The sequence below is a fragment of the Phoxinus phoxinus genome, assembly GCF_949152265.1.
Source record: "Phoxinus phoxinus genome assembly, chromosome: 8".
Lineage (NCBI taxonomy): Eukaryota > Metazoa > Chordata > Actinopteri > Cypriniformes > Leuciscidae > Phoxinus > Phoxinus phoxinus.
Genome location: NC_136883.1, coordinates 784,478 through 800,650, shown reverse-complemented (window position 1 = coordinate 800,650; position 16,173 = coordinate 784,478). Strand labels below are relative to the sequence as shown.

The 16,173-nt window shown below is 44.3% G+C and overlaps 1 protein-coding gene across 1 annotated transcript in view; it reads left to right on the top strand.

Annotated features, from left to right (window-relative positions):
* The window catches only part of shank2a (SH3 and multiple ankyrin repeat domains 2a), a gene marked incomplete at its 5' end in the record, with an annotated part of 74,581 nt that overhangs the window by 20,742 nt on the left and 37,666 nt on the right, over nt 1-16,173 (top strand). Inside the window, 6 exons of the mRNA XM_079621215.1 lie at nt 232-381; nt 1,068-1,217; nt 7,269-7,551; nt 12,949-13,088; nt 13,170-13,283; nt 13,930-14,005. Of these exons, the coding sequence (XP_079477341.1) occupies nt 232-381; nt 1,068-1,217; nt 7,269-7,551; nt 12,949-13,088; nt 13,170-13,283; nt 13,930-14,005 (913 nt within the window). The remainder of the gene's footprint in view (nt 1-231; nt 382-1,067; nt 1,218-7,268; nt 7,552-12,948; nt 13,089-13,169; nt 13,284-13,929; nt 14,006-16,173) is intronic.

Below are 16,173 nucleotides of genomic sequence, written 5' to 3'. Positions count from 1 at the left end.
AGTGTGCATGTCTGATATACTCCCAGTGTGCAGGTCTGATATAGTGCCAGTGTGCAGGTCTGATATAGTGCCAGTGTGCATGTCTGATATAGTGCCAGTGTGCATGTCTGATAAGTGTGCATGTCTGATATACTGCCAGTGTGCTTGTCTGATATATAGTGCCAGTGTGCATGTCTGATATAGTGCCAGTGTGCATGTCTGATATAGTGCCAGTGTGCATGTCTGATATAGTGCCAGTGTGCATGTCTGATATACTGCCAGTGTGCAGGTCTGATATAGTGCCAGTGTGCATGTCTGATATAGTGCCAGTGTGCATGTCTGATATAGTGCCAGTGTGCAGGTCTGATATAGTGCCAGTGTGCATGTCTGATAAGTGTGCATGTCTGATATAGTGCCAGTGTGCAGGTCTGATATAGTGCCAGTGTGCATGTCTGATAAGTGTGCATGTCTGATATAGTGCCAGTGTGCATGTCTGATAAGTGTGCATGTCTGATATACTGCCAGTGTGCTTGTCTGATATATAGTGCCAGTGTGCATGTCTGATATAGTGCCAGTGTGCATGTCTGATATAGTGCCAGTGTGCATGTCTGATATAGTGCCAGTGTGCATGTCTGATATACTGCCAGTGTGCATGTCTGATAAGTGTGCATGTCTGATATAGTGCTAGTGTGCATGTCTGATAAGCGTGCATGTCTGATATAGTGCCAGTGTGCATGTCTGATATACTGCCAGTGTGCATGTCTGATAAGTGTGCATGTCTGATATAGTGCCAGTGTGCATGTCTGATATAGTGCCAGTGTGCATGTCTGATATAGTGCCAGTGTGCTTGTCTGATATAGTGCCAGTGTGCATGTCTGATATAGTGCCAGTGTGCATGTCTGATATACTGCCAGTGTGCATGTCTGATAAGTGTGCATGTCTGATATAGTGCTAGTGTGCATGTCTGATAAGTGTGCATGTCTGATATACTGCCAGTGTGCTTGTCTGATATATAGTGCCAGTGTGCATGTCTGATATAGTGCCAGTGTGCATGTCTGATATAGTGCCAGTGTGCATGTCTGATATAGTGCCAGTGTGCATGTCTGATATACTGCCAGTGTGCAGGTCTGATATAGTGCCAGTGTGCATGTCTGATATAGTGCCAGTGTGCATGTCTGATATAGTGCCAGTGTGCAGGTCTGATATAGTGCCAGTGTGCATGTCTGATAAGTGTGCATGTCTGATATAGTGCCAGTGTGCAGGTCTGATATAGTGCCAGTGTGCATGTCTGATAAGTGTGCATGTCTGATATAGTGCCAGTGTGCATGTCTGATAAGTGTGCATGTCTGATATACTGCCAGTGTGCTTGTCTGATATATAGTGCCAGTGTGCATGTCTGATATAGTGCCAGTGTGCATGTCTGATATAGTGCCAGTGTGCATGTCTGATATAGTGCCAGTGTGCATGTCTGATATACTGCCAGTGTGCATGTCTGATAAGTGTGCATGTCTGATATAGTGCTAGTGTGCATGTCTGATAAGCGTGCATGTCTGATATAGTGCCAGTGTGCATGTCTGATATACTGCCAGTGTGCATGTCTGATAAGTGTGCATGTCTGATATAGTGCCAGTGTGCATGTCTGATATAGTGCCAGTGTGCATGTCTGATATAGTGCCAGTGTGCTTGTCTGATATAGTGCCAGTGTGCATGTCTGATATAGTGCCAGTGTGCATGTCTGATATACTGCCAGTGTGCATGTCTGATAAGTGTGCATGTCTGATATAGTGCTAGTGTGCATGTCTGATAAGCGTGCATGTCTGATATAGTGCCAGTGTGCATGTCTGATATACTGCCAGTGTGCATGTCTGATAAGTGTGCATGTCTGATATAGTGCCAGTGTGCATGTCTGATATAGTGCCAGTGTGCATGTCTTATATACTGCCAGTGTGCATGTCTGATAAGTGTGCATGTCTGATATAGTGCCAGTGTGCATGTCTGATATAGTGCCAGTGTGCATGTCTTATATACTGCCAGTGTGCATGTCTGATAAGTGTGCATGTCTGATATAGTGCCAGTGTGCATGTCTTATATACTGCCAGTGTGCATGTCTGATAAGTGTGCATGTCTGATATAGTGCCAGTGTGCATGTCTGATATAGTGCCAGTGTGCATGTCTTATATACTGCCAGTGTGCATGTCTGATAAGTGTGCATGTCTGATATAGTGCCAGTGTGCATGTCTGATATACTGCCAGTGTGCATGTCTGATATAGTGCCAGTGTGCATGTCTGATATACTGCCAGTGTGCATGTCTGATAAGTGTGCAGGTCTGATATAGTGCCAGTGTGCATGTCTGATAAGTGTGCATGTCTGATATAGTGCCAGTGTGCATGTCTGATATACTGTCAGTGTGCATGTCTGATATAGTGCCAGTGTGCATGTCTGATATAGTGCCAGTGTGCATGTCTTATATACTGCCAGTGTGCATGTCTGATAAGTGTGCATGTCTGATATAGTGCCAGTGTGCATGTCTGATATAGAGCCAGTGTGCATGTCTGATATAGTGCCAGTGTGCATGTCTGATATAGTGCCAGTGTGCATGTCTGATATAGTGCCAGTGTGCATGTCTGATATAGTGCCAGTGTGCATGTCTGATATAGTGCCAGTGTGCATGTCTGATATAGTGCCAGTGTGCATGTCTGATATAGTGCCAGTGTGCTTATCTGATATAGTGGCAGTGTGCATGTCTGATATAGTGCTAGTGTGCATGTCTGATATAGTGCTAGTGTGCATGTCTGATATAGTGCTAGTGTGCATGTCTGATATAGTGCCAGTGTGCATGTCTGATATAGTGCCAGTGTGCATGTCTGATATAGTGCTAGTGTGCATGTCTGATATAGTGGCAGTGTGCATGTCTGATATAGTGCTAGTGTGCATGTCTGATATAGTGCCAGTGTGCATGTCTGATATAGTGCTAGTGTGCATGTCTGATATAGTGCTAGTGTGCATGTCTGATATAGTGCCAGTGTGCATGTCTGATATAGTGCTAGTGTGCATGTCTGATATAGTGCCAGTGTGCATGTCTGATATAGTGCTAGTGTGCATGTCTGATATAGTGGCAGTGTGCATGTCTGATATAGTGCTAGTGTGCATGTCTGATATAGTGCCAGTGTGCTTGTCTGATATAGTGCTAGTGTGCATGTCTGATATAGTGCTAGTGTGCATGTCTGATATACTGCCAGTGTGCATGTCTGATATAGTGCTAGTGTGCATGTCTGATATAGTGCTAGTGTGCATGTCTGATATAGTGGCAGTGTGTATGTCCTATATAGTGCTAGTGTGCATGTCTGATCCGAACACTTTCAGAATGTTTATGTAACGCGAGACATGAACACACATGTGTTGCTCCTGTTCTCTTCTAGTGAATCACTTCAGCTTTCTAACATTCACTTTTTAATATTGTTATTCTCCCAGAACACCTTCAAAACAAGACAATGTTAATTTCTCTGTGACTGTTTCCAACAAAAGCATTGGTAACACTTTACAATAAGGTTCATTTATTAAACATTAGTTAATGTATTAACTAACATGAACTAACAACGAGCAATACATTTGTTACAGCATTTATTAATCTTTGTTAATGTTAGTTAATATACATAAAGCTGTTCATTGTTTGTTCATGTTAGTTCACAGTGCATTAACTCATGTTAACAAGATTTTAATAAAGTATTAGTAAATGTTGAAATTAACATAAAGATGAATAAATGCTGTATAAGTGCAGTTCATTATTAGTTAACGTTAACTAATGAAGTTAACTAATGTTAACTAATGAACCTTATTGTAAAGTGTTACCAAAGCATTTTCAGATGTGTATTGGTGAATAAGGATATTGGCTGAGGAAGTTTTGCAGTTTGGTCCCGGTGTTCTGTTTGAGATGTCGTCTGTGGAACACACGTCTCCTCTCTTATATAATATAAGATGTTTTAGCTCTTCTTTTCACTGTAGTTCAGGCATCCCTTCAGTCATTGTAAGCTTGGCCAGAGGATTTTCATTGATCCCAGTTCTGATCCCGTGTTCTTGAGAAAACACTGATTGCTCCAGCCATTGCGTAACGCACAGATTTCCCTCAAAATCCTGCTGTGTGTTTCTCCGTGAGGAAGGATTGAAGCGCAGAAGCGTGTGTCCGCAGCTGTCTGTCAGATTGAGCTTTACGGGCAGTTCAGTCCACGTGTCCTTCCCCTGCTTCCCTTCGCTATCGGCATCTCCTCGCGCGCGCGTGTGTGTGTGTGTGTCTGTCTGTCTGATTGAGCTTTACGGGCAGTTCAGGCCACGTGTCCTTCCCCTGCTTCCCTTCGCTATCGGCATCTCCTCGCGCGCGCGTGTGTGTGTGTGTGTCTGTCTGTCTGATTGAGCTTTACGGGCAGTTCAGGCCACGTGTCCTTCCCCTGCTTCCCTTCGCTATCGGCATCTTCTCGTGTAATAACTGTAATATCTTACATGTGTTTATTAGACTGAAGTTTATCTTTAAACAACAGTTAACTGATGCATTGTTGTTAATACATTAGTTACCATCAACTACATCAACATTAATACTAAGATTACGAAATTCTGCAAATGTGTTTTAGTGTTAGTTCAACTAATGCTAATTTTAACAAATATTGTAAAGTGTTGGGCAAACAGACTTGCAGTAATCCCTGATGTTCAGATGAAATAAAAGCACTCAGAAACCGAATCCATTAAACTCTCTGCCTATGCAGACAATATTAGCATAATGATAAAACCATAGGATGTTTGAGAGCTGAAGGATCTCCGATCTTCATCATCAGATAAACTCCAGTGAGTTGTGGTTTATTTCTAAATGAAGCACTTTAGCGGAACTCCCAGAAAATAGGGAAGAAAATGCCCAAGAATTCATCTCAGAAAAAAGTGTCTATGAAATGAAGGCCGGCAGGATTCAGATTAAACTCCTGTGAACGGAAGTGATCCCGCTGTCATAGAGGAGTCCTGATAGACAATCATATGGGTGGCCTTGGCTATTGACTCATGTGCGTGCATTTACTTAACATTTTACACTCTCAATACCACTACCCATCACCCAGCTATGGTCTCTAACCATTATAATCCTAACCTCAAACTTATCAGCATTAATATTCCAGAACAATATGTAGCCTAATCGATACAGTGAATCCGTATAGTCTTTTGATGTTAGCTATAACCCTAACCCTTGGGATAAAGAGATGTCTTTGGATCTTCTAAGATATATATATATATATATAATAGATCTGCAAAAGCTTCTGCCGGTCAGCACAGTAGTGGGTAAAGTTGCTGCGCTGTGAAATGAAGTGGTGATGTGTAACCTGAGGAAAGCAGGCGACGTGCAGGATTTTAATAAACTAACACATAAACATATAAAACAGAACAAAACCACAAGGATCACAGAAACAAACGCAATCAATACGTGTACAACAACTGACAAAGTAACACAAGGGCTAATGTCATGACACTAACTAACACTTTTTAGCTAACTTTACTTAATGTCTTAACTTAATTGTAAAAGTCTAGTACTCTGTACTATTCACATGCCATTTTTACTCAGAAAACCAAAGTTAATATTGATTGCTTTGAGAACCATCTTGTCAAGCAAAAAAAAAAAAAGTTTTCCCTGATTTCCTCACTTCTCTGTTTGCATTCACTATTTACTCAGTTATTTTAAATATTATATTGTCAATACAACTAAACAATTTGAGAGAACATCACATAAGCTGACTTCATACATTAATGTTGATTTTCCTGAAATGTTTTTGTTTATTATGGTGTTTGTTTATTATTTTGTACCGTTATGGTGATCGGTGTTCTATGTGGTTGAGCACTTTCATATTATTGTAATTCTCTTCCTAATGACGTGAAGCTGATGATCAGGGAAGTTTTATTTTTGATTTGTGGAATATTCAGGGTTTTTTTTCTCTATTTAAATGGAAATATATTATAATGTGTTAATCATTTCATGTAACAAGTTACAGTATAATACATTTTAATATCCTAACTTTTAAGAGTATAATGATTTATAACACGGATTATGTCCACTTGTACTACCATCTAACATGTTGGGGCCAGTAAGATTTTTTTTTAAAGAAATTAAGATTTTTATTCAGCATTAAATTGATTTAAAGTGACATTTTCAATGTTAAAAAATATATATATATTTTTCAAATAAGTGCTGTTCCTTTGATCTTTCTATTCATCCTGGCAAATTAATTGTATGACGGTTTTCACAGAAATCTGAAGCAGAACTGTGTTCAACACTGATAATAATCATAAATGTGTCTTGAGCATCAGATCATCATATTACACTGATTTCTGGAGGATCATGTGACACTGAAGACTGGAGTAATGATGCTGAAAATTCAGCTTTGATCACAGGAATAAATTACACTTATTATTTTATTACTATATATTCACATCAGTGATACATTGTAATACATTGTATACACTGTTTTGGTGAGCAGAAGAGACTCTTTCAAAACATAAAAAAATATTACCGACCCCAAACTTTTGACCACTAGTGTAAGTTATAATGGATTATAGTTCCCATAGATGTAATGTGTTGTAAGTCTTATATCTTGACATTGTTTATATAAAATCTGCACAGTGCTAAATCTTATGAGGGAAGGTTGTTCATTTTTGATCATGTATTTTCAAATGCGAGTGTTTTACAGTGTTTTACAGTCGCTAGGACACATTTCTCAAAACTTAGGTCACCTTTTCCAAACTCTTCACACAGTTCTCCTGATCAAGCCTCGGCACAGCAGTTCATTCACACACACATGCACTAAAACTGACAGATCACTTCATACATGTCTCAGATCAACACACACTTCCAGAACACTAGCACAGGTTGACAGCAACACACACACTTTATCACCCACAAAACAAAGACCTAAAAACACCAACAACAGGAGCTTTACACACTGTGTCCCTCTGTACATGCGTTCTCTCCTCTACCTCTCCACTGTTCACAGTTCACTGCAGTATATGTGAATCAGACGTGATGAACAAGTGACCTAAGTATTGAGAAATGTGTCCTAGCGACTGTAAAACACTGTAATAACCCTTTACATCTGAACATGATGTAAGTGCAGTTTTCACAGATCAGCTCTGTTCCATCCATGTGTGTGTGTGTGTGTGTGTGTGTGTGTGTTTCTTCATCCTTCCCCTTAATAGGTCAACTTTAAACGTATCTTTTGTCCTAATATCCACACTATCTCTCTCTCTGTGTGTGTGTGTCTCTCAGGGCCATTCTCCGAGACCTCCTCCTTCTCCAGACAGCGGCTCCTGCAGAAGAACCGGAGTCTGTCAGTGTCTCGGCTGCTTCTGCGCTCCAGCAGTGACAATAGTCTGCCGGCGCGGGCCGTGAGTCCCGAGCAACGGGCCGCTCTGTGTCTGTCCCCGCAGAAGACGGCGAGAGACCCGAGCGCTCGCGTGAAGATGCTGACGGGTCGCAGCGGCAGGACCGTCCCGAGCAGCCGCTCGCTGTCCGTCAGCCTGGAGGACGAACGCAGCACTCAGCTCAAGTGGTACGCCTGACTGAACCAAACACAGGCATAACGCTTCCCATCGCATGCGTGTGGCTGTCTGTTAGCGGTGTAACGAGACCCCCATGTCCCGATTCCATACATATCACGATACTGAACTCACCATACTGAACTCACCACACTGACCTCAGCATACTGACCTCAGCATACTGACCTCACCACACTGACCTCAGCATACTGACCTCAGCATACTGACCTCACCATACTGACCTCACCATACTGACCTCACCATACTGACCTCACCATACTGAACTCACCATACTGACCTCACCATACTGAACTCACAATACTGAACTCACGAAACTGAACTCACGATAATGAACTCACGATACTGAACTCACCATACTGAACTCACCGTACTGACCTCACCATACTGACCTCACCATACTGTGTTCACTACTGAACTCACCATACTGACCTCACCATACTGACCTCACCATACTGTGTTCACTACTGAACTCACCATACTGACCTCACCATACTGACCTCACCATACTGTGTTCACTACTGAACTCACCATACTGACCTCACCATACTGAACTCACCATACTGAACTCACCATACTGAACTCACCATACTGACCTCACCATACTGAACTCACCATACTGAACTCACCATACTGAACTCACCATACTGTGTTCACTACTGAACTCACCATACTGACCTCACCATACTGAACTCACCATACTGACCTCACCATACTGAACTCACCATACTGAACTCACCATACTGACCTCACCATACTGAACTCACCATACTGAACTCACCATACTGAACTCACCATACTGACCTCACCATACTGACCTCACCATACTAACCTCACCATACTGAACTCACCATACTGACCTCACCATACTGACCTCACCATACTGACCTCACCATACTGAACTCACCATACTGAACTCACCATACTGAACTCACCATACTAACCTCACCATACTGACCTCACCATACTGAACTCACCATACTGAACTCACCATACTGAACTCACCATACTGACCTCACCATACTGACCTCACCATACTGACCTCACCATACTGACCTCACCATACTGAACTCACCATACTGACCTCACCATACTGACCTCACCATACTGAACTCACCATACTGAACTCACCATACTGACCTCACCATACTGAACTCACCATACTGAACTCACCATACTGACCTCACCACACTGACCTCACCATACTGCACTCACCATACTGCACTCACCGTACTGAACTCACCATACTGAACTCACCATACTGAACTCACCACACTGAACTCACCATACTGAACTCACCATACTGAACTCACGATACTGACCTCACGATACTGACCTCACCATACTGCACTCACCATACTGACCTCACCACACTGACCTCACCATACTGAACTCACCATACTGAACTCACCATACTGAACTCACCATACTGAACTCACCACACTGAACTCACCATACTGACCTCACCATACTGACCTCACCATACTGACCTCACCATACTGACCTCACCATACTGACCTCACCATACTGAACTCACCATACTGACCTCACCATACTGACCTCACCATACTGAACTCACCATACTGAACTCACCATACTGACCTCACCATACTGAACTCACCATACTGAACTCACCATACTGACCTCACCACACTGACCTCACCATACTGCACTCACCATACTGCACTCACCGTACTGAACTCACCATACTGAACTCACCATACTGACCTCACCATACTAACCTCACCATACTGAACTCACCATACTGACCTCACCATACTGACCTCACCATACTGACCTCACCATACTGAACTCACCATACTGAACTCACCATACTGAACTCACCATACTAACCTCACCATACTGACCTCACCATACTGAACTCACCATACTGACCTCACCATACTGAACTCACCATACTGAACTCACCATACTGACCTCACCATACTGACCTCACCATACTGACCTCACCATACTGACCTCACCATACTGAACTCACCATACTGACCTCACCATACTGACCTCACCATACTGAACTCACCATACTGAACTCACCATACTGACCTCACCATACTGAACTCACCATACTGAACTCACCATACTGACCTCACCACACTGACCTCACCATACTGCACTCACCATACTGCACTCACCGTACTGAACTCACCATACTGAACTCACCATACTGAACTCACCACACTGAACTCACCATACTGAACTCACCATACTGAACTCACGATACTGACCTCACGATACTGACCTCACCATACTGCACTCACCATACTGACCTCACCACACTGACCTCACCATACTGAACTCACCATACTGAACTCACCATACTGAACTCACCATACTGAACTCACCACACTGAACTCACCATACTGAACTCACCATACTGACCTCACCATACTGACCTCACCATACTGCACTCACCGTACTGAACTCACCATACTGAACTCACCATACTGAACTCACCACACTGACCTCACCATACTGACCTCACCATACTGAACTCACCATACTGACCTCACCATACTGACCTCACCACACTGACCTCACCATACTGAACTCACCACACTGACCTCACCATACTGACCTCACCATACTGAACTCCCCATACTGACCTCACCATACTGACCTCACCACACTGACCTCACCATACTGACCTCACCATACTGCACTCACCGTACTGAACTCACCATACTGAACTCACCACACTGACCTCACCATACTGACCTCACCATACTGAACTCACCATACTGACCTCACCATACTGCACTCACCGTACTGAACTCACCATACTGAACTCACCATACTGAACTCACCACACTGACCTCACCATACTGACCTCACCATACTGAACTCCCCATACTGACCTCACCATACTGACCTCACCACACTGACCTCACCATACTGAACTCACCATACTGACCTCACCACACTGACCTCACCATACTGCCCTCACCATACTGAACTCACCGTACTGAACTCACCATACTGACCTAACCATACTGAACTCACCATACTGACCTCACCATACTGAACTCACCATACTGACCTCACCATACTGACCTCACCACACTGACCTCACCATACTGACCTCACCATACTGAACTCACCATACTGACCTCACCATACTGAACTCACCATACTGAACTCACCATACTGACCTAACCATACTGAACTCACCATACTGACCTCACCATACTGAACTCACCATACTGACCTCACCACACTGACCTCACCATACTGAACTCACCATACTGAACTCACCATACTGAACTCACGATACTGAACTCACGATACTGAACTCACCATACTGACCTCACCATACTGACCTCACCATACTGAACTCACCATACTGAACTCATTATTGCGATACTTCAAGACATGTGGGTAAAGGTCAACAAGGTGACTTAGGGCCCTATTGTAACGCTCTAAAACGCAAGTATCAAATACAAAGCGCAAGTAACTTTGTGGGCGGATCCCGGCACTGTTACTATTTTCCCGGCGGGATAAACGACTCTTGCGCCCGACGCAAATCTAAAATGTGTTGGTCTGAAGTCGCTTCATTACTCATAGGTGTGGTTTGGGCGTAACGTGAAATAAACCAATCAGAGCGTCCTCTCACATTCCCTTTAAGAGCCGGCGCGCTTGTTCCACGGCGGATTGCTATTATAACGGCGGATTGCTATTATAACGGCGGATTGCTATTATAACGGTGGATTGCTATTATAACGGCGGATCGCTATTATAACGGCGGATCGCTATTATAACGGCGGATCGCTATTATAATGGCGGATTGCTATTATAACGGCGGATTGCTATTATAACGGCGGATCGCTATTATAACGGCGGATTGCTATTATAACGGCGGATTGCTATTATAACGGCGGATCGCTATTATAACGGCGGATTGCTATTATAACGGCGGATCGCTATTATAACGGCGGATCGCTATTATAACGGCGGATTGCTATTATAACGGCGGATTGCTATTATAACGGCGGATCGCTATTATAACGGCGGATTGCTATTATAACGGCGGATCGCTATTATAACGGCGGATCGCTATTATAACGGCGGATTGCTATTATAACGGCGGATTGCTATTATAACGGCGGATTGCTATTATAACGGCGGATTGCTATTATAACGGCGGATCGCTATTATAACGGCGGATTGCTATTATAACGGCGGATCGCTATTATAACGGCGGATCGCTATTATAACGGCGGATTGCTATTATAACGGCGGATCGCTATTATAACGGCGGATTGCTATTATAACGGCGGATCGCTATTATAACGGCGGATTGCTAATATAACGGCGGATCGCTATTATAACGGCGGATTTGCCGGCGCACACCAAGAGCGGTTCACAGCCGAGGAGACCGACGTTCTCGTCAGGGCCGTAAAACACACAGAAGTGACATTGGGGATGATGGAGAAACACACACACATTAGCTTCGGTTAAACAGGCGTATAATAATTTGGGTAAATGTGTAATCTAGATTTATGCCTATTTTTTCACATCTTCACGGACACAACAATGATTTCCCTCGTGTGTTCATATTTTTCCTTGTAATAATGTATGATTTGCAAAAATGAAAACTGCTGCATCTGTTTAGATGAGAGAATCAAAGTGTGTGTGTTGTTCACACGCTACATAATGGCCAAGCACGCGCCCTTAAAATAGCATATGACTAACGCGCGGCGCCGCTGTCTTTAGACTGGGTTTCTCCTGGTCAGCGGCGGAGTTGTTTTCTGAAACTGCAGAATATCACCAGGGAACGTTTGCGCCGGAACACACTCTTCTTTACACTGAACCGCCCCCGCGAGCGCAAGTTCATTCCCTAATTTACCGACGTGTGTCTGTGGAGGGAAGAGTCCGCTGTGCGCGGGTGCAGAACAGGAATGATACATGCGGCGGTGTACAAAGTCAAATGCGCCGGGTAAAAGAAAGGGCCCTTAGTGCTGATAACCCAATGCACAGGACAATAGTGACACCAGAATAATGAATTATTTTAGATTAATATGCTTGCACTCTGTCACTGACCTGATATGTTTATTCACGAGTTCCTTTGCCCATATAATCTTTAAGCTAATAAGGTTACGTGTGTTTGGCTGGCTCGAGCTTAGATAAACCCCCAGTGGGACTACTAATGCTGGGATGAGGAGTATGGTGGCAAGATGCCTGAGTTATGCAGGTGGAGCGGGGGAGGTGGAGGACACTGAGGCTGGAATATTTAATTGGCAAAGCTCAACCTTTCGTGAAGATGCAGCGCTGGCTCACATTTGTTCATGTTCTCACAGCATTGCATTGTTAGAATGAATAAAAATGCACTTTGATCAAATGTAAAGTTTCCTCTCTGTATGTTTGTGTTCCCGCAGTGCCAATGGCAGAGCGTGTGTCCAGAGCGGCAGGAGGAAGATGTACAGCGCCGTTCCCGGCCGGCGGTTCGTGGCGGTTCGCTCATACCTACCTCAGGCCGGCGGAGAGATCAGCCTCCACAAGAACGAGCGGGTCAGAGGTCAGTGCGGGGTCAGAGGTCACCGCTGGAGTCTGGATTCTGGTGCGCTCCTCACTTCTCATCGTGTCTCTCTGTGTGCAGTTCTCAGTGTTGGTGAAGGAGGATTCTGGGAAGGCAACTGTCGAGGTCAGGTGGGCTGGTTCCCTGCCCGGTGTTTGGAAGAGGTTCCTGTCAAACCTGACAAAGAGAGGCCCAGTAAGTCCCTCGAGCGTGTCCGTGTTGAGAAGCGTTTCCATCAGGATGAATCGCTTCTGCCGTTTTATTCTTCGTCTGTAAAGTTGAAAGCGTTTGCTAAACGGATAAGTGTACATTATGACTCTCTGTAAGTTTAAAGAGGCGCTATTACGCCCTTCTTACAATCTCTTGCTGTGTTCAGGCTCTACTAGAACAGGTTTTCCTGCTTGAATGTTGATTATTTTCCTCATATTCTCCATTGTTGCGGCTCCTCTCTTCCCAGTCTGTCAGTAACGCTCTGTTTACTTCCTGTCTCTATGAAGCCCCTCCTTCTGAAAAGCACACTGTGCTCTGATTGGTCGGCTGGAGCAGTGTGTTGTGATTGGTCGAGCGCTTCGAGTGTGTTTGGGAAATGTCCCGCCCCTTACCATAACCGCCAGTTTAACACACTACTGACTAACTCAACCAGGCCCCGCCCCTTTAGTCTGCGTATTAATTATTATAATGAGGAATATTGCTGCTCTTGATCATGGCATGAATTTGAAATGTTTTAGCAGTCCATCTCAAGTGGGACTAAATTGTATGCCAAATATGCCAAATATGCCAAAACAACATGGTTTTACTATGATAAATATAAAATAAATGATAAATGTGAATTGTTCTCCAGAGAGCCGGATGGAGAGGAACGATAAGAAGAGGCTGTTCAGACACTTTACTGTCGGTTCCTATGACAGCGCTGACAGGTAAGGACCTGATTGAAAGCATGCAGTGCTTCTTCTTAAAGGACCTTTAGGACGTGTTCTGTGCTCTTCAGTTTGTCTGCTCGCCACAGTCAGAATTGCTTGAAATAAAGTCGCAATTGCGTGTTAGAAAGTTAGAATTCTGACTTTATAACAGAATTGTGAGATATAAACTCGCAATTGTGAATTATAAAGTCTAATTATATGTTTACTTTTTTTTTACCTTAGAATAGTTTAAATTGTCCTCAGTCGGAAAAGGGTGGCTTGCCTACTTCAGGTTGGTGGAGAGTTCCTGCCTCAAGTGGAGGAGTTTAAGTATCTCGGGGTCTTGTTCACGAGTGAGGGAAGGATGGAACGGGAGATTGACAGACGGATCGGTGCAGCTTCTGCAGTAATGCGGTCGATGTACCGGTCTGTCGTGGTGAAGAAAGAGCTGAGCCGCAAGGCGAAGCTCTCGATTAACCGGTCAATCTACGTTCCTACTCTCACCTATTTGGGCTTTGGGTCATGACCGAAAGGACAAGATCCCGGATACAGGCGGCCGAAATGAGCTTTCTCCGCAGGGTGGCTGGGCGATCCCTTAGAGATCGGGTGAGGAGCTCGGTCACTCGGGAGGAGCTCAGAGTAGAGCCGCTGCTCCTCCACATCGAGAGGGGTCAGCTGAGGTGGCTCGGGCATCGGCTCCGGATGCCTCCTGGACGCCTTCCCGGGAAGGTGTTCCGGGCGCGTCCCACCGGGAGGAGACCCCGGGGAAGACCTAGGACACGCTGGAGACACTATGTCTCCCGGCTGGCCTGGGAACGCCTCGGTGTCCCCCCGGAAGAGCTGGAGGAAGTGTCCAGGGAGAGGGAAGTCTGGGCATCTCTGCTTAGACTGCTGCCCCCGCGACCCGGCCCCGGATAAGCGGAAGAAGATGGATGGATGGATGGATGGATGGATGGATGGATGGATGGATGGATAGCTTAAATCTCACAATTCTGATTTTATAACACGCAATTGCGACTTTATATCATCCAATTCTACTTTATATCTCCCAATTGCGTATTATAAAGTCAGAATTGCGAGATATTTGGAGAAAAAAAAGTCAGAATTTCAATTGCGAGTTTATATCTCATAATTCTTAATATAAACTTAATTCTTCATAAAACTTAATAACACACAATTGCTACTTTATATCACGCAATTCTGACTTTATAACCTGCAAGTGCGACTTTATATCACGCAATTCTGACTTTATATCACGCAATTCTGACTTTATATCATGCAATTCTGACTTTATATCACGCAATTCTGACTTTATAACAGACAATTGCAACTTTATATCACGCAATTCTGACTTTATATCACGCAATTCTGACTTTATATCACGCAATTCTGACTTTATATCACGCAATTCTGACTTTATTTCACGCAATTCTGACTTTATAACAGACAATTGCGACTTTATATCACATAAATAAACTCCCAATTGTGAGAAAAAAAGTCGCAATTACCTTTTTTATTTTTCTCTCTGTGGCGGAAACAAGCATCCATAAAGAGCAGCTTAAATACTCTAACTGAACTAAGGCCTAATCCTGACCTAATCTAAACCCTGTCTGTGAAACCAAGCCATAGTTTTCATATGCAACGATCTCTTATGTTATGTCACAAGATGTTATATCACGTGTCACGTGCACTTTAATGATGCACATGCATAAATTATGAATGATCATAGGAGGAGTAACACGCGCAGTTCTGGAGAGGTTCTCTCAAAGTTATATGTAAACGCAGATCAGCTGAAGCGCAAAGACGCGAGTGAGTGGAGCGTTTAGAGCACGCTGGATCTCCAACTGTGCGGTAATGAGCGAGACGCGCGAGCGCTGCATCTCCAACTGTGTGGTAATGAGCGAGACGCGCGCGCTGGATCTCCACTGTGCGGTAATGAGCGAGACGTGCACGCTGGATCTCCACTGTGTGGTAATGAGCGAGACGCGCGAGCGCTGGATCTCCACTGTGTGGTAATGAGCGAGACGCATGCGCTGGATCTCCACTGTGCGGTAATGAGCGAGACGCGCGCGCTGGATCTCCACTGTGCGGTAATGAGCGAGACGCGCGCGCTGGATCTCCACTGTGTGGTAATGAGCGAGACGCGCGCGCTGGATCTCCACTGTGTGGTAATGAGCGAGACGCGC